General features: G+C 37.0%; 1 protein-coding gene across 11 annotated transcripts in view; it reads right to left on the reverse strand.

The window, feature by feature from the left end:
- Positions 1 to 86: 86 nt before the first annotated feature.
- The window catches only part of SYNJ1 (synaptojanin 1), a 64429-nt gene continuing 37922 nt past the window's right edge, over positions 87 to 26593 (reverse strand). For 2 of the 11 annotated variants that reach the window (XM_035315633.1, XM_035315638.1), the window contains exons 19-33: positions 25227 to 25383; positions 24765 to 24882; positions 24433 to 24648; positions 23615 to 23693; positions 22442 to 22604; positions 19058 to 19264; positions 18482 to 18610; positions 17822 to 17860; positions 12224 to 12271; positions 10554 to 10592; positions 10389 to 10459; positions 8731 to 8839; positions 7724 to 7944; positions 5332 to 5355; positions 3064 to 3202 (exon numbers count right to left, since the gene is read on the reverse strand). In XM_035315633.1, coding sequence (XP_035171524.1) covers positions 5335 to 5355; positions 7724 to 7944; positions 8731 to 8839; positions 10389 to 10459; positions 10554 to 10592; positions 12224 to 12271; positions 17822 to 17860; positions 18482 to 18610; positions 19058 to 19264; positions 22442 to 22604; positions 23615 to 23693; positions 24433 to 24648; positions 24765 to 24882; positions 25227 to 25383 — 1617 coding nt within the window. In that variant the 3' untranslated portion in view covers positions 3064 to 3202; positions 5332 to 5334. Of the gene's footprint in view, positions 3203 to 5331; positions 5356 to 7723; positions 7945 to 8730; positions 8840 to 10388; positions 10460 to 10553; positions 10593 to 12223; positions 12272 to 17821; positions 17861 to 18481; positions 18611 to 19057; positions 19265 to 22441; positions 22605 to 23614; positions 23694 to 24432; positions 24649 to 24764; positions 24883 to 25226; positions 25384 to 26593 lie in introns of all 11 variants that reach the window. The other 9 variants (XM_035315629.1, XM_035315636.1, XM_035315639.1 and 6 more) reach the window with 6 other exon arrangements.

Below are 26593 nucleotides of genomic sequence, written 5' to 3' on the forward strand. Positions count from 1 at the left end.
CCACCGCCCACCCAAGGAGGGCGATCCCCGCGTCAAGGCAGGGGCTGCTCCGGTAAGCGGCTACGGTACAAAGAGAGAGAAGGGTAAGTTGGTAAGGGCAGGTATGTTTATTTCGTTAATGCAACACCGCCTTCCACAGGGTATATACGGCATGGTGTACGCCACCGAGTTTCAATGCTGCGGTTCTGTAAAGTATACAGCCATAAATATCGTGTGTCACAAGCAAGAAAACTGTTACATTTAACAGAGCAATTTACCACAGGGAACACAGGAGTCATGAGAAGGTGTTGAGCATTTCTATGCTGAATCCTTAATCGTCTCAGATCTTCTGCTAGTAATTCGTTTTGTTAATAGACGTTACGGTGGTTAGCTATATTTACACACACACTCTAGCTTTGGAGCAGTTCTTGTGATCTCTGCAGTACGTTGCTGTCAGTCTCCGTAATCCTGTATAGTGCAGAGGTGCTGTATACCAGGTACGTTTTAGTTTTTAATCACTGTAATTAAATATTCAACAAAGAACATATTTATCACGTAACTCCCACTAGGAAAAAGTTTTCCCCCAAAGTTGTTTTGCTAATGTAAGAATATACCAAAACACCCATCACACAGATGTTCATAGCAACAGTGTAAAACAAGGTAATCCACATACTGAAGCACAAAGATTAGAGTACCACCGCTGTTTAAAATGTGCAAGTACTGTTTAATGAGCTGAACAGAAAAAAGCACAATATAAAACTCACGATAGTCACTTCTCTACCCAGCTGCAGCTCATGGCCAACCAGACAGTGTTAAAGGAAGAGTGGTTTATTTCATAAATAATGTTTTGATAGCGTTTGAGAATTTTAAAAAAGTACTGTCGTTCTGTATTTTACTACCATAACGCTAGTATGTTGAGTTTCAGTCAGTGGTTCTGCAGAACCAGCACAGTTTGTTTGCAAGTGAGCCAATGAGTGTAGGCAGGCAGTTGCAGTCCCCCAGGAGATGACAACATCGTGACACGTTCAGCTTTTGGTGAAAGCACACATCTGCGTATGGAAGTTATGTCCAGAGATACTGCAAATTGTAAGGAAATCAGTTACTTTAAATTTCCTCAAGATAATAAAATATTACATTTTATGTAATTTAATGTGAGCTTTAGAAAACATAAAAGCACGGAGTTGTATTTTTATAGAATAACACGTAAAACTGCAACTTAGCCTTTGCTAACCTTAAAGCAGCACCACACACAGGTTGGTCACTGTCTCTGGGGAACAAAGGCTCACGTATTTAGTATAACTGCAAAAGCGACTGAATGATAACATTCATCTCACAGAACTGCTGTTCTCTTTTCTTTGAAGGCGAGATTTTTGACAAATGCAGCAGTAAGTATAGTAGACAGGAAGGATGGTGGGAGGACAGCTGAAACATGTAAGGTGACGTTCTTCTCTGATGCTGTACTATGACCACTGCTGATTCTTTCACCCAGGGCCTTCTATAGGACAAGAAAACCCAACACGTGAAAGAAGAGGGTGGGACAAGCCAGTGGTAACATGTTGTCTGTAACCGGTGAAAGACTGCTTATATATATATACCAAGATTGGTGGGGATTTTTTTCCAGAGGTTGAGGGAAAACTTATGTCACCTGTTTCCAATTTGTGGGGGGAAAGTATCTTTAAAATAGTAATGAGTAGGTGGATGATACGGAACAATTACTCTGAACTAATGCTAGTCAATATATGTGACAATAATATTTAACAGCTGAAATGTACTGACACAAAATTGAAGTCAAGTAGTGAATATATTAATACACAAAGCATTGTTTGTATTTTGAAATTAAACTATTTCTGTTGTGCCTCAAATTCAAATATAAGCCTTACAAATCTCCATAGCCTCTATTATAAATTAAACAACTTCTAAACAATACTTGTCAACATTCAAATCTCAATAAACTTTGGCAGCTCTTTGGTAAATACTTATAAATATCAATTAACAAAACAGTAAAAAGGGAGTGGGAAGGCTACCAGCAGGGAGCCTCTTTTGAAATTCCACAAAGGGGAACAGAAATGAGAGCTCCCTAAGCAAAAGCTATTTCTCAGGTTGTTATATTTTATTGAGATTAGTAGCTCATCCTTCTTTTCTGTCTATTCAAATACTATTACATTGGGATTTTCATAAGTTTCAGACAATTTTTTGTGCTCTACCATATATACATATTCTAAATTTATACACAAATAATAGTGGCTGCTTATGAGTAAAGTTTCAGTGCATTTGACAATTAATTATTGCACACAGAATAATCTCAAATGCCCAATTATTCTACTGGATAAATCTAGCAACAAATATATCCTCTTATATTTTTGAACACCTATCTTTCTGTAAAATCTTGCGTTGGTGACACCTTAGGTGCCGAAGAAGAAGTGAAAGGATCTGCAGGGGATCTGTTGCTGGTTATTCTTGATGGTATAGGAGGTGCAGGTGGTCTTCTTGCTGGCATTGTATAGAAGCAATCAGTAGAACTTTTATTCCAGTCAGTATCAAAGTTAAAGTCTGAACCAACAGAAGTATTTTGTTCAGTGCCCAGCAAATCTGGAGATCCAGCTGACTTCCTGGAACCGATTCGCTTAAAATCTGGAACACTTTTAGATGGCTTTAGCTTTACACTGAAATTCTCCTCCTCCTCAAACGTTACCCATCCTTTTGGCTGTACATTTTTTACCATGAGAGAGTTACTTCGCAAGCAAAAACTGTTTTCAGATGCATCAACAGAAAATACAGGCTTGCTTGTATTACGACTGGGGGGATTTAGGGGAGGGAAAGGATTGCAAGGAGCACGTCCTTCCAGTAAATGTGAAGTTAATTCAGATTCTTGGGTTTCTGTTCTAAATGGGTTTCCAGCATTAACGGTTCTTTCAGTGAATGGATTTGTGCAGTTCAGTCCAGTAACAAATGGATTTGGAGAGCTGCGCATATGTTCCTGGGATGTGTTAAAGGTGGGAGTAGGAGGCATTGCTGGCATGCAATTTACAGTATTCAAAATACCATAATTTCTTTGTGTTGCAGAAGGTAACTGCATCAACTCCTTTTGGTTTAAAGTTGGAACAGCTGATGTTTGAGCAGATGTCTGCATCTTTGATACAAGCAGCTTAAATGACAGATCTTCAAAAGGGTCACTATTTAACTGTATTTCGAGTTGAGTGCCGTAGGTTCCATTTGTTTTAATCTGGAAAGAAAACAAAGTGCTTAGTAAGTCAGGTGGCTGACTGTTCTTAAGATTACTACTAACTACCCATTTCTCAGTTCTATGAGAACAAAAGAAGCTCTTGGTCTTACACTAAAACTTCAATAAAATTTGGTTACAGTTATTTTACATCAAGTGCATCATGCAAGTTGCTTCTTTTCTGGAAGACAATAACCCTCAGCCCTTTCTCTGAAGTAAAGCTTACTGGCTGTTAAACACAAGTCCCCTCTCATCCCCCCCTCACCCATGCCATCGGTTCATGCAACTCAGAATCCTGGCCAAAAGCACTAAAACACAAAAGGCACAAATTGTATCAGAAAATTTTTGAGGAGCTTGGGTGATTACGCTATATTCTAAACAAGTGATAACCCAGCACAGACGTGAAATGAAAAGCTCTCGTTGTCAGAAAGGTTCTAACACTGATGTTACAAGCGATATTTAAGCATCACAATGAAAGGGAAAATTAGTGTTATTAGTATATGCACATTAGGCATTTCTGGGTAGACATATCTGTAGGCTTCTCTGGTAATTCTTGACATGTGAAGCTAAAAGCAACAGCTTTGTAGAGAGGAGGAAGGACTTTCTTTTAAAATACATTATTATTTTAGAAAGGCAAGTTATCATCATTTAGTATAAGACTAAATGGAAAAGCCAGTTTTGTCCGTGCAACTTCTTAAAATATTCCTGGTTTTATAAATTTCTTCAAACAACAATATAACTTTTATACCTTGTTACAACTGTCCAGAAAAGGTAGATTATTATCTACAGTTTGTGCAAGTCATGACACTGACAGAACAAAGTTTGGAGTTCCACCTTATTAAGCGAAAGCAAAGCAATTAAGCTTAAGTTAAAATAGCTTTTGAGAATTGAAATTTCATGAACGGCTTTGTCGTTTTAACACACTATTTTAAAATACCCAAACATTTATACCTTTAGCATGAAAATTGCTAAGTCATGTTTTGTTGAAGTAGGATGCTAGCTAAAATTATCAACTAAACCACAATATTATAATAGCCTAAACTCAGTCTTGTTGTTTTTATTGCATTTATTGTCCTTAGTCTGAAGCATGTGTCCACGCATCCACTTACCAAGGAGCTATGCAAAAATAGCATGCTTTAGAGACTCTCAGGACTAATAAAAATATTAGAAGTTTTTTCCAGTATATCCACCACAGCATTTTTATTTTGTTGTTTAAATTGCAGTTGCATCTTTAATTGGTTGAAAGGAGAAACAAAGTACCCTGGCGACACACTGCATTTGCTCTGGTGTTTTTATCAGAACAATGCTAGTTACATGCACCCTGATACTCCTAAGTCAGGGTTTCTCAAATAGATGAAGGCTAACATTACCAAACCATAAATAGAATAGTTCATCTTCTAAGTATATAGTAAGTGTTTCTGAAACACCTCAGAAATACTATTAAAACAAAGATATCAAGGAACTGAGGGGAGAAATGTAAATATTTGAACTGTAAAATGAACATAAATGCAGCTTGGCACAAGTCGACTGAATCCTATACTTATTAACCAAGTAATCAAAAAGTACAAAATCCCAAAGAAACTATGAATCCCAATTGCTCTTTGCGTTAAGCAAAATTTGGTCTGAATGATTCTGGAAAAAAAGTGCTTTTAAATTGTCCAAAACATGACGACTTTTTAATTGTAACAAACACTATATTTTACTACGGGTAGTAGTTCTCTGCTCTTTGAGAAACGTAAAATGTGTTTTATTTTGAAAAAAAAAAAAAAAGCCAAGACCGCAATTGCATCGGGATTCATTTCTATTAAGCAGAAATGTAAGTCCAACACCTACTTCTTTTTTTTTCCAGACCAGCAGATTTGGCGGTGACTAAACAACATACGTAAGGTTTCTAATTGTTCCATAAACGATGGTAAAGCAAAATATTTGCTATGACACTAGTAAATATAGTTAACACTACCAATTCTTATTGCATTATGAAAGGGAAAAGCAAACTATGGTATGACAATCAATCCATTAACATGGACAGGTGATTTTAATGTGGATGAGACTGTAGATGTATGAAAACAAGATTCATACATCTTTTCTGCTTGAATAGATGGAGACCACATACAAGATTGGTAAATAGATACCTGTTACCCTGACGGTTGCTCCTGCTTGTGAAAGAGAGAAACAGACATCAAAGGAAAGAAAATTAGGAAGAAAATCCAAGTAACAAACCAACCTTACGTTAAAAATACTTTGTTTTTAACAACAACAACAAAAAATAATCATTTTTTGGAGATACAAACATGAAATAAAAATATTACACAACACTATAATAAGTTTTAAATTCCTGTTGTATTTTGTTGTAAAATTTATAAGCTTTATCATTAAGAGTTAAAAAAACAGCTCAAGCCAGTTGTAATGTTATATTCATTGTGCATCCGACTTGTGCTTGTTTGTAAAAACTGCTTGTAAGTATTTGCCTATGGGTGGTCTAACTATCCTTTAATATTCCTTCTGGGAACTGTGTTGATATGATCTCACCCATCTATAATAATAGTTCAAGCTGAAAAACTATAAGACTTTCCATTCTATTAAAAGCCAACATTTCTTTAATTTGCAATAAATAAATTCTATTTATAATAACTACTTAGCCTTTTTAATATGTTGTGTGGTAATCTATGAAGTTCCAAATATTCACTCTGTACACAAGCAATTATTTTTATAAATAGAAACTTAGGTTCTTAAATATCACAGTCAAGCTTTGAATCAAAGGATGGGATTGGAATCCACTACCTCTCTAAAGCCTTTGTGTTTAAATTCCTTTTCTCAGAAAATTTCGTATTTACAAACAGTAATCAAGAAATGAAAGAAACATCATTCAACTAGACTCTTAAAAATGGGAAAAAGGAAATTTTAAAAAATAAGCTGGAGACAATAAATTAAACTCAATGTGGGTCCTCCTTATGATTGCACAGCCAGTGTTAATCAAAGAAATGTGATTGCAGAAAAAATTACAGCTACTTGGACTAGTTTTCTATCTGCTTTCACTGTAACAAAACAGTATAGCCACAGCATTAGCCAGCTCAAATACCTGTTTATAGTGTTTCTGAGCATACTTTGGATTGCTGTGTATACACACAGATAAATGTAATTTTCATAATAATTTTGAAAGAACAGGTTGCTTTCACAAAACCGGCAGTGGTAGAACTACATTTAGAAGGTGTGAGGGCTTTCAAAAGCAACAAAATGCAATCCATTTCTATGCAGAAAATTGGCACGTTCTTAAGTACCTTCTGCCTAGATAGATATATTTTCTATTGGCAAAACTTTATCCTTTCTAACAAACTCTAAAGTCTTGATATTCTACCTGTATATTCAACAATATCCTCCTGTTTTTGGTTGAAGTTTCCAAAATGAAAAAAAAGTTAACAGGCAAAGAGAGAGGTTTAGCAGAAAAAAAAAAATATATAAAAATAAAGGAAGAGTATTTTAAAATTTCCCATTAGAATTCAAAATCAGCAACTCACTGAGGCTGCTTCACTGTTGTACAAAATAGGTATTACCTACTAGCTTTTTGAAAGTGGACTTCAGACATAGAGGTAAGGTAAAATATAAGATACTGGTGTAAATAAAGCTTACATAGTCATCAATGTCCACAGCTGAGTATGTTAAAAAACAAACAATACCAACAACACACCACCAGAGAAAACAACAAGTTCACTCTCGGAATTAAGAAGGCACAAATCTATCTACTTCAAGGAATATGCATCTTTATTCACATAATGAATAATATGGCCTAGCACCTGGTGCAGTAGAGATTAACAGCACTGGCCTCTAATGAAAAAGTTTAGCCTTATGCATGTGTAATCAATACTGGAAAACCTACTTCTGCATGTTTTTATTTTACTTTAAAGTGGTAAGAAACTATGACTTTTCTTAGAAAAAAGGATTTGGTTTTTGAAAGGAACACTCTCAATGGTCATACAGAACACAATACCAAAGTTACTGTACTGAATTTTCAGATTATTTTGATATTTTAATTGAGAATGGGGAATGGGAAGATAAGTGTATTTCTATTATCAATATCATCATCCTGCAGTGAATCATCATCTAGGTAAAGCACCATGTCATGAGATCTATAAAGCCTACACTTTAATAAACAGAAAACTTAGCGTTATGCATGTGTCCTTATAAATTCACATTTCTTAGATTCTGTATTTTTCCATATAAAACTGTTAAATGACAACATAATTGTAAGAACAAGTTGTTCGTATGTCCGTCATAAGAAATCTTAAGTTAAATGTTTAGTATGCAAGATATTAGTTATTCGCAGACAATACAAAATCAGTTAAGAATATCCAACCGGAACTTGATGATCTTTGGATCCAATCTTTTGACCTTTATTCTTGTTTGCTTGTTTGCTTTAGGAGCTTCTCACAAATCTACAGCATGCAGCACAAGCTGTGTTAATTTACATAACGAAAGACATATATACAAGGTTGATGTTTTTTTGGCTTGGTTTTGTTTTAAACTTACTTGCTGCTGTGAAGGAGCAGATTCAGAAGGCAAACTGTGAGATGATCGGCTACGAGGAGGCGGTTGTGGGGGTGGTTCCAGACTTTGTGGGGCACTTGTCTGAGACGGGTGTGATGCCACTGGTATCAGCGGCTCCTGCATCCTTAGCACAGGCGGTGGCTGAGGGACGGGCTGGGCAGGAGCAGCCTGAGGCTTTAGTGGTTCAGGAAGCAATGGTGAGCCTGCAAGTAGATTTGCAGCATTGTTCACTGTTAAGAATTGTTTTAGCAATCTTAAGAATGGCACGAATGAGAATGCAGGGATGTGGAACCACCAGAGAGAATTACAGAAGGGCTGCAAGAGCAAGTGTTCATGGCAAGTAGACTAGGAGTCATCAAGAGCCCAGCAAATCTCCAGTAAAAAATGTTACTGCAGACAGAAAACAGCCAGAAAGCACACCATTCTTAAACATACTTCAGTTGAATTTAAACATACTTTTGGATATCACCATTATAACATTAATATTTTGATGTTAATACATAGGGAAAAAACTTTATATTTCAATTTAGGAAGTGGCTTTTTAGAGTCAAATATAAATCCTATTCCAAATAATTTGATTATGGAGCAATCACTGCAGAGAATGATCCAGTGATCAACACATCTTATGGAAGAGACTGATAAGCCTAGACCAGAACACAGCAATCTGATAAAAGAGTTTTTCTTAATGGAATGAAATCTGTGGGCCTATGTTTCCTCTGACTGCTGCCTGTTATCTGGTAAGGGCTTACGGTAGTGGTTGATCATCAGCGCTGACAGAAGCTGTCAGATGTTATTATGTCTGAGAATCTTCATTTGTAGTGAAAAATTAAGACATCTGCTGTTAACAGCAATGCATTTGAACCAGAGACAGTACCAAAATAGTGACATTTAGATTTAGTTTTGTGCCTGTCTGTGCGCCTGTGCCTGTCTGTGTGTGCGCGCGTGTGTGTGTACACACATACACACCCTACAGAAGCAATAAAACTTACCCCTTGGTGGTTCAGCTGGTTTGGTTTGAGGCTCAGGTGCTGGTCTTCCACCAGAGGGACGGACATGGCTTTGTGGTACACTAATAACTCCAGCTCGAGGTGGAACAGTCTGACATGATAATGGGTAGAAAGAAATTATTTTAAATTCTATTTCAGATTTATAGTCATCTACTGCTAATTGACTCAGGATAATTATGACTCTGTGAAAAGTAACGTCTATGATAATAGTTGTAGAGCAATTTTTTTATGCATATATACAAGCAGAAAATATATTCTCAAAATACTGTCAGTGCTTAAAGCAAAGGATTTTTACAACAATCTTCCACTTTATACAACATTTACCAGTGCAACATTTACAATATTTACTATTTTACCAGAATTAGTAACTCAACTTTACTTAAGTCTGTAAAATATTTTAAGCAACAAAAACAAAAGTACCTTATTTTGGGACCTAATAAGTATACACCGATAACCTCCTGTCAACACAGATCATAGATACTGTCTACTTTTTAGGCTATAATTGGCAGCCTGCCACTTGCAAACAGAAGCTACAGCCAATTTTATACCAAAAGTAGCAAAAAGGTGCAAAAAGTATACAAAAAGGTGCATAAGAGACTATGGTTAGTTCTTTAATCTGAAACTGTTTGCTAGTTGTACAGAAGGTACTTTTGCTCCACAGCAAACAGGATTAGTGAAACACACATTCTGCATCAACTGAAGGCTGGGGTCTTTCCAAACTTTTGGAATATGAGCTTATATACTGGAAATAGAATTGCTCTCTTTAAATGCTGATGTAGGTCCTTTTGTTTTAAGAGAAATCGGAAACTAACACAGATTACAGTTGATGCTGAATGAATTATGAACACTTGAAAACTGAATATAAAGTGTTACAATAAAACCCACCAGATTTCAGAAAAAAAGAATTATCATGGGACAAAATAGTTTTTGTTTCCTTTGGAATTGTGTGCACGGTATATTCCCACAACAAGCGAATAACAATGCACGTTCTTGAAATGGTTTTCAGAGCAAATCCCATCAGACAATTATTTATGCAAATGTTATTTTAAAATATGCAAACAAACTTCACCTCTTAAAAACAAGTATCATCCTTACTTTTACTAGATGTATGTACAGTACTTGGAAGGCTTTGTATAGTATCTGATTCATTATGCTTGGCTGAGTCCATTTAACAACAATCTCATGTTTTAAACCACATAACCTCTGAAATACTTGACTTCCTTTTCATTGCCAAGATGTATGTCACTGGGCTTTCTATATATATTTAGAAAGTAGGCAGAAGGACTGTTGGATTAAATTCCAAAACGCAAGCTAAAGATTATACATCAGAACCAAACCAACCAACAGAAACAAAGCCTAAAATACTTCCCAGGACCACTTTGGGGGCAGCAGAGCACATGTGGCTACTGTCCCTGGTCCTGAAAGCTTTGAAAGGAAACGTTGCCCAAAAAACAACCTGAGAGAAAGAAACGATGTCATGTCTGCTTGAAAATCCAAAAGAGGGTCAAGCTAAGGCTTGAAAGCATATCTTATGAGATCTTCCTCAGACCTTACATCTGTTATAACTTACAAAAACACACCAACAGTGTAATAAATTATAGAAATTTAGAAGAAAAATTATTGTAAGATAGAATGCCTACCGGTCGAGTAGCAGCATATCCAGCAGCTCCTGCACTTGAAAATCCAGTTGAAGGTGGAGGCTGGCTACGAACTGAAACAGATATTAGAGATTGCTTACTTAGAATATGTTTCAAAATCAACTTAGTTCTGTATTATAATTAGTACAAAGCATGTGTCTGTATTACCTAAGTTATCTTTTCTTTGTGTTCCAGGACTTTTTTGTGCTTTGAAGCATGGAAAAAAAATAGATTATCTTTGTTAGGTAAGTTATAAACAGGTATTATACAGTAATGGTACATTATCACTAATGGAAATGGGAGCAAGAGACATTAGTGAATTTTTTATTTTTCAAGTTGTTACAGGTTAGAGTCTACTCATCAGCTAAACAGTTACACTTTTACCCCATGGTACATGAGAAGTAATTCGACCCTGCTAATTACAATTTAAGTCAAATCACCTCCTATTTGTTGCAAGCTAAAGATGCCCACTTGCACAGGTACCCTGTGTTCTGAACCTTGCTAGAGAAAGTTGCTTCCTTTGTCGTATATTCTGTAGACGTTTTAACAGCGGTCTTTAAAACAAAGAGAACTTATGTAACATGCTGATTCAACAAATCATGCGATCAGAAGAGTACATCCATAATTATACATGAGTCAGCAATCTACAGGTTCTACACCAAGTTCCTGAACTTACTCTCTTTGTTTATGGGATAAATATATTACAGCACCAACCTCAACATTTACATGCTGATGCTCATGACAACTTTGTATGCAACATTCAAGTTGTGAAGTGCAAGATACGAAAAAGTTACCTTTACCTCAGGCAAATGCACAATTTCTAACAGGCAAAGAGGTTTAGGATTCTGGCTTGTGTTTCTGTTGCCTATTTCCCAGGAAGGTAAAATCACCATGTCAGTTACAGTAACTGGAAGGAATACTCTGTGGTACATAAGACACTTAGTTTATCAAATCAGCTTCCAGTTGGGAGACAACGCTGCTTTCTTAGAGTCAGTTAGAACGAGTTTCTGGGTCCAGTTCTCAGTAGATGCAACTTGTACCCAGAAGAACCTGGCTCTAGCTTACCCTACTTTGAGCAGGCGATTGGACTAGATGACCACTAGAGGTCCCCTCCAACCTGAACTATGCTATACATAACAGATTTTGCCAAAACAGCAAAACGGAACCAGCGACAGAGCCAAAATGAATTACAGCATACACGAGTACATTCTGATTGTGACTATATTAGGATTTTCATTGCCATACCTATTTTTGCTGCAAAGTGAAGAAAAACAAAACTCTCCTGGGAAAGCTAAATCGGGACCCATTCAGAACCATACATACATAGTCCAACTAGAATAATGCAAGAAAGATGCTTCCCATAAATGTATGTCAGACACATTTAGGCACTAGAATCAAAATACATACTTTATGCTCTTTAAAAAGAGATAAAATATTAAATTATAGGGTAAATTATTTGAATATAAATTGCTCCCCTCAGAACATATGAGTATGTAGCTCCTTATGAAAAATCAGGCTATCTAGATTCCTGATTTAGCTACAGGTATAGCATTTACTCTAGCAATCAGTCAGTTACATCTTCTTCTGAGAGACAGCCTTGAAAGTATTCTTGATTACTGCAGTCTGTCTCCACATCGTTTTTTGTAAATGAAGACTGCCTTCTATAATAGTTCACACCATCAGAAAGCACCTGGCCTGTCTGAAAACTATGTTAAATAATAAAAAAAGATCCTATACAATAAATTCTTTAATGAAACTACCTTCAGTGTCACAAGGACAATATCACTCAGGTATTAACATAGAAATCAATTTCTAAAATACAAGAATTGTTATGTTACCTTCTACTTCTCTCTTAGCTACCCCAGGACTGGGAGGAGCTCCAAGACCTTTTCAGAGAAAGAAGAGAAGCTGTACATTGCATAAGAAAAGCAGTAGATTGAGAAAGCAAAAACAGAAAGGATACTGCCACAAGACAGCTCTACTTAAAAATGGCCTAGCTAGATTGTAGCTGCTTGTAGGAGATAACTGTTTAGAGCAGCATGGGGAAAACAGACCGACAGGAATTATAGATCAACAAGTAAGATCACGATTAGAAACATTTTGCATTACAGCTGAAAGATAATTTGATTTCTTAAGCATACACTCTCCACAAACTTTTGTAAATTCAGAATGCTATTAAACATCAGTCTTGGAACTCTTCTAAATCAGAGCATGTACCCATACTCCAGCACTTGAAAATAGATGTACATCACTTATACCCTGCAACGTTAGGTCTGCTTCCTGTAATTCAGGAAAATACTATACAGTATGTTTATGACAAGAGTACATTTGAATAAGCAAGTTTATAGAATAAATAAGTTTCTAATTTTACATAATGTATTGTATCCTACAGAATTGTATCAAGTTATCTCCAAACAGCACTCTACTTGGGAAACCTGTATCGACTGGTGCAGAGAATATCTGCAGTAGATGTTCCAGTTCAGACTGAGAGAAAGAAGATTTTCAATCATGCATAACCACGCTGAATTATTTTGATTCTGTAATACGATCAAGCATATATAGGGTCCATAAACTTGTATGGTAAAAACATGGCAGGACACAGATAACACCAGATGGTATGCAAGGAGGAACCCTTAAGGCATGTGTATAGGAGTAAGTAACAGTAACATCTGGCTTTAGTATAGGTGACAGGAAGGAGCCAGTGTTTGAGAAGCCTACCTTAAAAGCAACTTTTGCCTTAGCGATGACACAGCCTCATGCTTTCTCATCATGTGCCAATGTGTGGTATCTGCTCAGGAGCTCTCTACGATCTGGAAAGAGTGCTGTGAGTTTTGTCAGTTATGGGTGAAGGTGTTAGAGTGGGAAGAGTGGAGGCTGGTATGTGACATGTCAAATCTCTGGTTTTGCTGAACATCTGGTTTCAAGATGTTCGACACTGGTATATGTTATGTATTCTGGGTGAGTTCCAGGCTCTGCCAGTTAACCTTAGATTTCCATTGACAGTGAAGTTCTGAGAAAAACAGCACTGAGGAGGGATGAACACAGTACATAAGCAGGGGACACAGAAGGAGAGCATTGTCAGAATATGTCATTTTCAGGTGTTAGCTCTGCCCTCCTCCCATGCAAGCCAGAGGAGCACTGGGGAAGAAGATATAGTAGTAACCCGTAGGCTGTTAGAAGCCTACTTGCTAACTGGAGAAATAAAAAGGAGGTAGGGAGTATTCTCACAGGATGCCCTTCTGAACTTAAGTGTTCATCTCATTACATGGAAATGGACTCAGTAAAACATCTCTAGGAGCAGGGAACTAGCTTGTTCATTTCACAGACCTTCTGCACTTTCCCCTCCCAAAGCTCACCTCAGCCCATACTTTGAATAGGTATTTTCAGGGTGATTTTTTAAGCAAATCCTGTTTTCTGAAAGATGATTAATCAACTCCTTTGAAGGAAAGGAACAGAGAGAATGTCTTTGACCATAAGCACATAGACATGTTCTCATGCTGATGCACATACAAAAGAAGACTTCTGTGCATGAGGATTTTAAAAGGGATAGCAAAACTTAAAAATATTCATTATGTGGGTGAGAAAGGGTATATAGGTCACATACCCCAAATTTCACTCACTAATAATGCTCTTCAGCGGTGACAAAGCAAAGTTATCACATTGAGATAATGCTATCACAAATGGCATTATAAGAAGCTTTTCATGTAAAGGACAGGGAAAAAATGTACACCTCAACCTGAAACAAATTTTTGGATATAATTTTTAACTGTTACCATAGTCTGTATATAGCTTAAAATTTCTAACTGCAATTTGAAACAGAGTTTTGCAGGCACAGACACCACATACTTGTTTTACAATAGTGTTTTAAGGAAAGGGGCTGGATTTATATGGAAACAAATCTGTAACTTAAGCCCTGACATCTTTTAGACAGAACTGCATGTTTTGCAAAGGTTACATTTACACATTAGCTTAATGGAAAGTAAACTCCAACCTCTCCTGAATTGTGTGTGTATGTGTGTGCACGTGTATATACATACATAATATACACACAGGTTCTCAGCCTTGATCAGGGCAGTCCCAAGCACAAATACAGGCTGGGGGTGGAGAATGGATTGAGAGCAGCCCAGAGGAGAAAGACTTGGGGGTGTTGGTTGATGAAAAAACCATCACGAGATGGGAATGTGCTTGCAGCCCAGAGAGCCAACAGTATCCTGGGCTGCATCAAAAGCAGTGTGGCCAGCAGGATGAGGGAGGTGATTGTCCCCCTCTGCTCTCGTGAGACCCCACATGGAGCACTGTCTTCAGCTCTGGGGGCCCAGCACAAGAAGGACATGGACCTGTTAGAACGAGTCCATAGCAGGGCCCCAAGGATGGACCAAGGGGCTGGAGCACCTCTCCTGTGAAGTCAGGCTGAGGGAGCTGGGGTTGTTCAGCCCTGGAGAAGAGAAGGCTCTGGGGAGACCTTACAGCGGCCTTCCAGTACCTAAAGGGGACCTGCAGGAATGCTGGGGAGGGACTCTGTCAGGGGGAGTGATAGGACAAGGGGAAATGGCTTTAAACTATAAAAGGGTAGACTTAGGTAAGACATTAGGAAGAATTTCTTTACTCTGACTGTGATGAGGCCCTGCAAAGCTGTGGACGCCCCATCCCTGGAAGCATTCAAGGCCAGGCTGGATGGGGCTTTGGGAAACCTGGTCTGGAGTGAGGTGTCCCTGCCCATGGCAGGGGGGCTGGAATTAGATAGTCTATAAGGTCCCTTCCAACCCAAACCACTCTATGATTCTGTATGTATACATGTCCGTATGTATATATGAGAGAAATCTAGGCCATTTCCTTATGTTTGAACAATGCGTTAACTGTTTTAGCATTAAGGCCTTTTGTTTCATCCATTACTGAATATTCATTCTTCAGCACAAGAGGAAGAATTGTTTCACCATATTTTTCTTTTTAAACAATAAAAATAATCTTTTTCAAAGTGACTGCCATGTTCTAAGGTACTCAAACTACTTGAATTCTGATTTAAATTTCAATGTAACTATCAACGTACACTAACAAGTACTTGCTGCTTGGGTGCATTTATTTTTGTATTACAGCAACCTTGCATTTCTTTTAGTATCAATTTTACTACTGTATTTTCTAGGTTTAAAATATTTACCTAGAGGATAATCACAGTGAAAATTAACACTTTACCCAAATGGTTGCATATACTGAAAATACTGTGCGTTCTCTCAGTCTTAACCTCATTTTCAGAATTTAAACCAATGATAAAGGCAACTATCAGCCTTTCCTACATGAAACAGGAAAAGTTTGAATACTATTGTTAAAGGGAAAAAAGCAAAACAAAACACAAAACAAACAAACAAATAAATAAAACAACCTTCGGGTAATTGACAATAGCCTTTATCATTTCTTAATATTCTGTAAGAATTTACTCTATGATGCAGTATAACATCTTAATTTTGAACTATAATTAACTGAGTGTATAAAATCCTCAGAAGATATCTTATACATTAGCAAGCAAAATACTTTGCACACCACTAAAATTAGCACATAGCCTTGTTTCCATTATTCCTTGAATTCTGAACTGATTAGATGTAAAATATGACCAATCTCTGAAAAAAGAAAACACTTAGATGCCCAAATCTTACTTACTGAAATCATATTGAGCCATGAGAAGAAATACTATTGGCACTGAAGGAGTGAAGCCCTCAGAATAAAATGTTAGAACACATGGTTGGGGGAGAGGGAATAACATTTAAAATGTACTACATTTCAAAGATATGATCATTATCATTTTGCTTGTACTACAGAAGTCTAAAACAAATGTTTCATACACATGCACATTACGCAGGGTTATTTTTCATAGTACTTTCATAGGAGAAGAGCTGGTATTTTAGATGAGAGAAACAATGTCGTTTACCCAGACATTATGACATTTACACTGCTTCCAGACTTGTGCTAATTTGCTCAGAGCTGAGCTCAGGTACTGCTGAAAAGCAAAGCATTATGCCTTATAAGCGTACTCCATAAGCAGAAAATGAAGCAAAAGCAAATGAAGTAGGATGAGCTTTAGGTCAGAATTATGAAAAAAAATATATAGTACACTTTAAAAAAAATGCATAAAAATGCATAAAAGTTTTATGCAAATTATATCTCTTTATGCAAAGCTATGTTGGGAAAGAGCAAAAAAGAAAGGCTAGTGTTTATACAATTGAGCCTGAAACTAGGCAACCAGGATTGTGTCAGTGTGCAGAAAACTATACAGGACTGAAGTAGTATAATAAATTAAATCTCAGGTCATGCATTATATATACACTGACTATATTCTAATGCTTAAGCATTTTAACTAAATGGAAGTATCACACCTTTGGCGTAATGACCTCCTCCCCTCAATTGTACCTAAGAGCTATGCACATCTCTGGCCACACATCAGAGTAAGCTATATTTATATACTCTGTAAAATAGATCAGGTATTTTCTGGGATTGCTGAAAAGTTTAGAATTGTTTTCTCAAATAAATGTTTCTACCAGCTGAGTGCCAATGTCTGACAAGCCATTAAGAAAGTATTCCAGAGACTCACTCCATCTCATGTATTAATGAGCTGATATAAGTCCAAGCAGCACAGCTCAACTATGAGTCATGTGACAAAAAGGGACAAAAATAGTTTCAAGAAGCACTTCTGGGAACAGGTGAATTGTTATAATGTGCGTGCAAAACCAGATCAAGATAGAAAAAAATAAAGCTAGCCCAAAGAGTTTAAGGCATTATCCTCAGCATTATCAAAAAAAAAAAAAAAAAAAAGAATTAGGGGAGAATTATTTCAGCATTTTGTTACTTTGTAAAGCCTTGTAGCTCTCAAGTGCCTTTAACTGCATAAATTCCTTTACTAAATTTGTGTTGCTAAATTACAATCTAATTCCAAGAACTATAAAGCATATTTGATGTCTCTAGGAAGGGCTCCCGAGCACACTTCAGAGACTTGGAAATAGAAAATAAACTTATCTAGATGTCAGCGTACAGCTCAGTGATTTGCAGCTCTTTGCTAACTGGTGATCATCCAGGGGAAATTAGGCCAGACTTCAGCAGTAGTTTTAACCTGAACAATAAATGGACAATCACTCTCCAAGTAGCTACAATCACAATCCATTTCACAGTGCTCCATATCATAGACTTTTTTGCTCACTGTCCATGCTTTTCAAAACTGGAGACAAGACTGCTTTCACGGAAAAGTTAGTTACAATACAGGGTATATTGTGACCAGGACAAAGTAATAAAAACCTGGAACAATCTTAATGTATCAACTTCTGGAAAAATATTTATTCAGAAATTTCAATATAATTTCTGCCTTTGGACATCATTATATTAAGTATCATCACAAGAGACCACCACAGAATCTTTGCTACATATTCATATCCGAAAACAATTAAAATGATTACCTCCAAATTCTTTTCTAGCAGGTGCAGGACTCCTACCGCCTTACAGTATTTAAGAAATGAATGCAGCAATAATGAAAAATATCAGTACAGTAAGAGGGAAGAAAAAGAATGAGAAAGTTAAAAATGACAAGGGTCAGTTTATTAGTTACTATGCTGCCCATATGCTTCTGAACATCCAGTTTCTCTTAACACTCAATTGTTTATATTTTCAGATGATCCAGATGAATTCTACATTCAAAACTCAGACATGATAACATGCATATATACTGATGTCAAAACTAAAGGAATAGAAATCAATGAATGCACAAGATTATTTATCTTTTATATAAACAATGAAGATGCTATACAAAAACAAAAACGTTAATAAACACTGCTGTGGGAAGCCCACATTTTTAAGCTGTGAAAATAAGTTTATAAACATTATAAAACTTATTCATTAGGCAGAGAAAATAATATTTAAATGGTGCTGAAAAATGATGTTATTTCAATATCATAATTTTGCTACTAAATGGTTTCAACTAAACATTTTAGTGAAAAACTGTGGTAGGTTGCATTGAACCCTAAATCAACAATATGCAGTTTGGGTCTGGGACTTCAAAGCTCATCTCACAGGGCTGAAACAAAATGCTCCTGACCTCCTGATACGTGTCACCGCATTACCTGATGGTGGAGGTGGCCTCTGTGGTGGAGCGGGACGTGCAGGAGGAGCAACAGGGCGAGGTGGTGGAGGACGCTTAGGCTCCAAGGTCTGAGAAGACTCTTTCTGCTGGGTACCAAGCTGACTCTCACCTGGAGAGCATGGCAAAAAACAGCAAAAATTAATCACTTGCACAATCTAATCACAGTAAAGCTTTTCTAACAGCAAATTATTTTCACAGACAGGCTGGACTGGTCAGTCCCCAACACTGGAAATATGATGATGCAGATATAGAATCAAGGTTTTGAGAGACGAAGAATGAGGAATAAACCAATGGTGAAAACAAGCTGATTTTCAAAACCAGGATTTTTGTCTCATATGCTTAAAAAGCATATGCTGATGAAAGAATGAGAGTTTATTTACCCAAGGCTGCCTTGGTAAAGTTCTGTGTAAAATGCGTAATGACAAAAATATTTATTCCTTCTTTTATTAATCTAAAAGCACTACTAAAAATACTCCATAAGCTAGTATTCTGCCAGTGGGCCACTCCACTGCCAGGCCGTACAGTGATAGAGGAAGTCAAGCAAGGTAATACACACCGTGTGTGGAAATGGGTGGTCCTGGAGTTTTTGCAGGTGCTCTGCTCGGTCTCACTGGGAGCGCAGGTCCATCTGACAGCGTAGGGGACTGACAGGGACTGGAACGCGGTGAAGAGCTTGGGGAGGTTCCAAGACCAGAGCTTGATGTTGGCTGTAGATGCTGAGGAAGGATTTCTTCTACTTCAGCACTATAGTCATCGATGTCACCTAGATAACAACCACCCCCAAAAAAGAAAAAGCATGTAAAACGAAGGGAGCTATAGTTATTGTAAAAAGTGGGAAAATTATGAACTGATTCTAGGTAGGGGATTTTCTGCAAAAAGCCCTTAAATTCAAGGAATTTTCTCAGTGATCTAAGTATGATTCTTACATCATGAAGTTACATACAAGGAACGTAGATACATTCAAATCTGTTGAAACACTCCAAATGCACAAGATTTTAGAGTCTTGTATGATTTGACGTGTTTTAAGGGAATCATACTGTTTCCCATGGGATTATTAATAAAAATTTAACCAGTAATACAGGCCTCTGAACCATCGAAGTTCTATTTTCTACAGGAATTAGAAAGAGATGAATTGTTGCGTGACAATGAAAAGCAAACAACTTTTCATACAGGTTTCCCATACCTGTACCCTTATCAAAACATAGCTTCCTTTATGTAATACCTGTACAAAAAAAATTACTCTTTCCAGTATATACTAGAAAAAGAAGAGCTGCCACCTCTTTTCCTGAAACTTTTGCAGTATGTTTGCTACTAAGAAGCTTGGATAGAAATCCAGAGCAAATGAGCTACTCAGTCATAAAACAACAGTAGAAATCATCATGGACATAATGACTACATCTAGAAAGTACATCTATTCAAGAAAATAATAACAGAAGAAAAACCCAGCACCCTATAAAATGCCAAAAAAATGGAATACACAGAAGAAGTGTCACCAGTTAAGGTGTGGAAGATTTGTTGTTGTTTTGGTTTATAAGTTTTTAAGCTATTGTTAGAAAAATAGATGTTTTACTTGCTAAGGATGTAAGAAGAATACATTGTAACACAGCAAATAGAATGAATCAGACCTCCTGGAGAAGTTTATTTTCTGAACACAGAGGCCAAGCCACAGAACTTGAGCAATACTCAAGATAATTAAAAAAACCTACCCACAAATAAACAACAAAAAGACAACAAAAATATATGCACAACTTAAGCTTTGCAGGTCTGCCTACAAACCCTCCTGCTTTCTTCCCCCAGATATTCTTGAAATGAGGCACTAATGAACAAATAAAACAAAGCTGCATATAAAATCCAATTCTGGTACTCAGAATTCATATTCAGCAGCTGCGATAAAACACATAGGCTTAGTCCCACACAGTGATTTCAAAATTCTTTGGTAAACTACAGTCAGCACAATGCATCAGGAGATGTCTATTGATGTTATTGATTCAGGATATTTCTTCAGATCCCATGAAACGAAGGCCTAACGCTATCTAGAAACCTTGCATACATTTAAAGATTTCCCTTGATCTTGTGTCTGGAACAGTATCTCAGTCTATCCGGATTTTTGAAAACATTCTCTTTAGTAGAGTTTTAGCCACAGCAAATTATTTCTTGAACTACAAGCGTGGCATACAGCCACATGATGAATATTCAGAGAGGCTGTTCTATCAGAAAAAGATGTTGCTGTGTTTTTTCCTTAATTATTCCACTCAAATGAAAAAAAAAAAAAGTACTCCCAGGATGTTTGCAGATCCCTGTGATAACAAATAATTACATATCAATGAAATAAATAAATTTATTTTAGGGCTATCTTCAGAGGCTTAGCATTTTCTTTATCTTCACTCAAGTTGAAAACTGTCTTTATTACAACTTGATCCACTTTTCAAAACATCTGTCAAGAAACTTAAGGGCCTTCTAAGAATTAGAATAGTGTTTTCAATTGTGTTTACCAGTTCTGTTTTCAATCGGTGCTGGAAGTCTGCTTTCATTTAATAGCTCTTATTTCTATCATCTAGAACTACCTTTGAGCAATATTGAACAAAGTCCCTCAACCTAGGGGGTTGACTTTCTGTGATCAAAGGCCTAGTTTTGACCTGGCACAACTGTGTGCCCTTGGCATACATTTACTGCAAGAACTGTGGCAAAGTACATAGATTAGAAACATGAAGAAAAGCAGAGGTGCACTTGCTGCAACAGTGACACTTAGCAGCTCTAGGATTCCATTAAAAAAGCAGTGACAAAAAGAGACAAAACAGGAAACTGGAAAACAGCAGCTGAATGCTGAAGACCACCCTGTTGCAAGGAGCTACAGAGGATGAACGCTTCTTCATCCAACTGGTATTTTCCTGCCTGTCAAAGATTCAACAGGTGTTTTTTGGGGATAGGACTAATAAGCTTCCATGGTATTGGCCAAAAAAGTAACTGTTTTGTACTATGAAGCTATCTATATAGAATTACAGAATGGTTTGGGTTGGAAAGGACCTTAAAGGTCATCCAATTCCAAACCCCCTGCCATGGGCAGGGACACCTCCCACCCAACCAGGTTTCCCAAAGCCCCATCCAGCCTGGCCGTGAATACTTCCGGGGATGGGGCATCCACAGCTTCTCTGGGCAACCTGTGCCTCACCACCCTAAGTGAAGAATTTCCTCTTAATATCTAGTCTAAGTCTACCTTTTTTTAGTTTAAAACCATTACTTCTTGTGCTTTCACTACACCCCCTGACACAGAGTCCCTCCCCAGCTTTCCTGCAGGCCCCCTTTAGGTACTGGAAGGCCGCTGTAAGGTCTCCCCAGAGCCTTCTCTTCCCCAGCCTGAACAATCCCAGCTCCTTCAGCCTGGCTTTGTAGGAGAGGTGCTCCAGCCCCTTGGTCCATCCTTGGGGCCCTGCTATGGACTCGTTCTAACAGGTCCATGTCCTTCTTGTGCTGGGGGCCCCAGAGCAGAATGCAGTGCTCCAAGAGGGGCCTCGTAAGAGCAGAGTAGGGTGGGAGAATCGCCTCCCTTGATGCTTCTTTTGATGCAGCCCAGGATACTGTTGGTTTTCTGGGCTGCAAATATCCTGCTTATAGTGTCTCCATAAACAGTAAAAGTTGCCTGCACAAAGCAACCTTTGAGACATCACAGAATGAGATGAAAATGATGAGCAAATTAGTAAAATGTGCAATCAGCAAAATGTGAGCAAATTAGTAAAACATAGGCATACAGAGCAAACTGACAACAAAGCTGACACTGCTCAACAAGTTGTCAAGATATTGTTCCAAATTACCAGATTTTCAATTTACCTGTTACAGCAAGACATATGCTTTTTAAATTGTAGTGTCAGTATATATATTAACCAGATTAATTAGAACTATAAGCATTTCAAAAATAGAACTGTAACAATTTTTTTCAACAAACCTTCCATATCATAGTCTGCAGTAACCTCAGCATCCTCACAAAGCAAGGTGGAGCTTGTTGATGAAGGCAGCCCAACATTCATCTTCTCTAGATTCATTTCGTCTTCCAAACTTCTGATCCAGTCTGGATTTTTCAAGCTTATGTTTATAATCCGTCCTAGTAGCTGAATTATCAAAAAGGGATGCACAAAACAAATTGTTAAAAATAGCAATATTATAATTCAGCATTCTAGATTAATAAAGCAAAATTTAAAATTACTGAAAATATCACAGGTAAGGTTATTAGAATTTATGGAACCAATGACAGTGACTTGTCACAGAAAATAATTATGGTCACTTCATTTTGGTAATTAGGTACATTTATGTAGTTTAAACCATTAATTTAAGCTACTTAATTTTCTAAAGAAAAGCAGACAACAGATTTTTCTTTCCAGTTAATGCGGAAGTTTCTGGTTTCTTTGTTCTAACACAGACACTACTCTTTAAATGAAAACAGACTTCCCTATGAACTACATTAATAAGTCATTATTAGAGACTGATAAAACAGCAGGCCTTCATTCTGAAGGCTGACACATGACACTGAGCCTCTATCATGCATAGACTATCACTGAAATTCTCAACAGGTGTGGGGATCCATCTGCAAGTATCACCTTATAGACTCTAACTCTTAACAGGACTATAGCTCAGTAAAAAATTGAGTATGAGAACTGAAATTTTTACAGAGATGAAATACTGGCTTTACAGAAGTCAATGAGCTGCAGTCACTTAGAAATGTGAAAATTTCAATACAGGAACGACGAATTCTTATTAATACCAGGCTATAAAAGCAATGAAGTAGTTCATACTACAAACTCAAGCTAAAAACTACGCCTTTTAAGTAATTAAAGAAAAAAGAATTTTAAAATCCTTTATTTGATGAAGATCCCCCTCAACTTGGGATCTTAATTTCTCTAGTGGTCCTTAACCTAAAAAGAAATTTATTTTGATACTTCCTTCAGCTGGTTTTTGAAAGAGAACATAAATGCTATGAGGTTATCAAAAGTAGAAAAAAAGACTAAATGCAACAATCCAGTATGGAACACAAAAACCTTGTAAAAATCAAAACAAACCAAAGTATTGCTTAAAAACGTGGATCTTCTCTTACAATTCAGAAGTTCAGTAATTTTTATATTACCTCAGTACCATTCAAATTCAGGACATTCAAAGCAGAACTTCCTTCCAAAAAGGTTACCCACATCTTGTCTGCCACAAACCTGCAAAGTCCATTGATAAGTAGTTTGCAAATCATAATTAAAATACTTTATCCTACCTACTACCCTTTGAAGCTTCTTATCTTAAAGATTTTCAATGATTCACTTGATGGAAAAGATTTTTTGTTTTAAAGTTCATTAGTATATATAAAAATTAGCTAATAAGCTTCAACTGAGGCAAAAGAACTAGGCAAACATCACACAGAAATCACTGTCCTCTCAAAAATTATGCAGCTACAGTTACACATTCAATATTAATTGAGTGGCTACAGGTTAGGTACCAGCATTAATTAAGTGTTCCACATTAGATGGAACTATCTGCTTGGAACTATGCTCTTAGCTTTCTGAAAACAACAACAACAACAAAAACATACCACTTTTTGTTCCATTAACAGCTTTGTGAAAACACAACACTCACAGGGATCCTCTTAACTTGAGATCATTTGAAACTACTGAGCTAACTTCAGAAAACAAATTTGTAGAAATATCGTACAAATACTAGATTTAAGTCTGATTTCTGACGAAGTATAGTACTCTCTCAAAAATAAAGAAAACGTGGAAAATGTCTGAAAACTGAAACATATAGGTATATAAGACTCATCTTCAACCGTACATAAGTTGAAATTAGAGTCGAAAACAACGTTAAAAACGAAGCAGAGCAGAACTGAAAGTCACTTCAATTAAGAAACATATGGGAACAATGAAGAGGAATAGAGATTAATAATAAAAAGCCTTTTTTAACCTTATAAGAATAACTTCACCGTAGCTTGCAAATTTTTGAAGCAGATCATCAATCAAGTTATCATCAAAATAACTTTCTTCTCCTGAAGAACTTCTGATGGAAACCATTACTGTGCCGTCAGGTGGCCCTTGCATTGCGATCACCGCCTTATAAACTTTCTGTCTCTCTTCCGCTTCAATTTCAAATATGTCAATGTCAATCAGTGCCACCACAGGCCTTGAAAAACAAATTAAGAAAAACCTGTAAGCAAGAATATCTGAGGAACAAAATATACAAAGCATTAATATTAAATCCTCAATGATGAGGACTGCATAAAAAAAAAAAAATGAAACCTATGATCAGACGTTTTCAGCTCCGCTCTTCCGTAGTGCAACAATGTACCAGGGTTCCACGTATAAGGGACTTTACTGTCATCGTGAAAACTAGCATTCAGAAGATCCAGGTCTTCAGCTACATTCAGTGTTAGAGAAAACAAAATGGGAAAGACACAATGATTGTAGGAACATGCTAAAAAAATAAATCATTTGCAAAAAGAGGTAAAAAAAAAAAAAAAGTAAGCCCAAACTGAGCATTTTACAGAAAAAAACTGAAGTTTCTTTTGAATTAGTGAAATGTCAGTAACCGCTGTCTGATTCTTGAACCTCCTGTTCAGTGTTGCTTCTATTTATCAAAGACTGTTATAAGCTTTCTGTCTGGCACAGAAGGTCAGAATCACTGGCACTGTGAATGTCACTAAATAGATCCCGTAAGCCAGTTAAAAGAATCTTTAAAACAGTTTAAGGAGGCACTCAAACCTGATCGGTCAAAAGGCCATTTCCTTCTTCTCCAAAGAATACGATCTGTCCATGCTGGTGTGCGACATTTTTCACTGGTGTCATAATCATCAGAAAACAGGTCATATTTGTACGTAGGAGCAAAATTAATTTTCCCCTCTAAAAATCCCCTAAAAATCTGTAAGAAATAAAGCAATTATATGTCATGCCAGAAGACAGAAGCAGATGGGAAACAGCTTGAAACTAATCAGAACTCTCTCTTTTAACTGTGAAAATTGTATACGCGTCTCCAAAAAAGAGTCATTTGATAGTATGAATCCTTTTCCAGATTTTATCTGCTGGAAGCATTCTACATTTGCCACTATGACTAAACAGCAACCCAGACAGCTCATCATTAAATAGAAATATGTCAACATTTATGTCTTTAAACCCAGACTCCTGAGCAACCTATTGTTCTTCTAACATTATGCAGAACTCGAGGCCATCAAGAAGACAGATGCTGCCCCACAGCACTTTAATTAGTTGATTAGTTGCACATTTGTCAGCAAAAGCTGGGAACTGAGGTTTATATTTTATGCACCTGTCTGAACATACATAGCATTCCCAGAAAGGCAAGGTGCCTCACAAGTAAATTAAGAGGAGCTAAGACGAAAAAAAAAAAAAAAAAGTCCTTAAAAACAACACATTTGACATGATCTGAAAGATTAAAGAAATACCATCACTCTTTCTTCTCAAGAGGAAAGGAAAACAGAATAAAAAATGTATGTGAAATTATCTGTCAAGAGTACATAGGGAATTTAGAGAAACAGAATCAATTGCAAGTAATCAAAAACCCTCAAGCCCTGTTCAGTATTTCCCAGTGTAACAGCTACAGCCAGCTGACACAACGCCCTAGAAGGCCAGGAGATTTGCTCACTCCTGATGTGTTTAAATTAAACATAAGCTGAAATCCTTTGGCTAGCTGAATCAGCTCCAGTCTATAGTTTAATCTTGCACAGGCAGTTTTACTTGGTCAGAAATCTGTAAAGTACCAATCTAATTTAGATCTTCTAGCCAAGTCCATAATCAAACACCAGGTTAAAGTACTTTTCCAGTTGAAAATATAAATCAAAATCCAGTCAATTTAAACATCTCTGTCAGATCATCCACAGCTTCTGAGACAATTTATGAATTTCTTTGCCTTGGGTAATTATTTCACCAGCTACACTTATTAAGAAAGGTGCTGTGTGTATGTATGCCTTTCCTGAGCAACAGATAGGTGGTTGGGTGTGGAGGTGGGTCTGCGGGGGTGTCACACGCAGCAGCAGCAGCCTGCATCACCCTGCTGCCCAGCCAGCCACCTCCCAGTAATGGGGTATCAGCCTGAGCATGCAGTAACACCCCTCCTT

The sequence above is a fragment of the Oxyura jamaicensis genome, chromosome 1, assembly GCF_011077185.1.
Source record: "Oxyura jamaicensis isolate SHBP4307 breed ruddy duck chromosome 1, BPBGC_Ojam_1.0, whole genome shotgun sequence".
NCBI lineage: Eukaryota > Metazoa > Chordata > Aves > Anseriformes > Anatidae > Oxyura > Oxyura jamaicensis.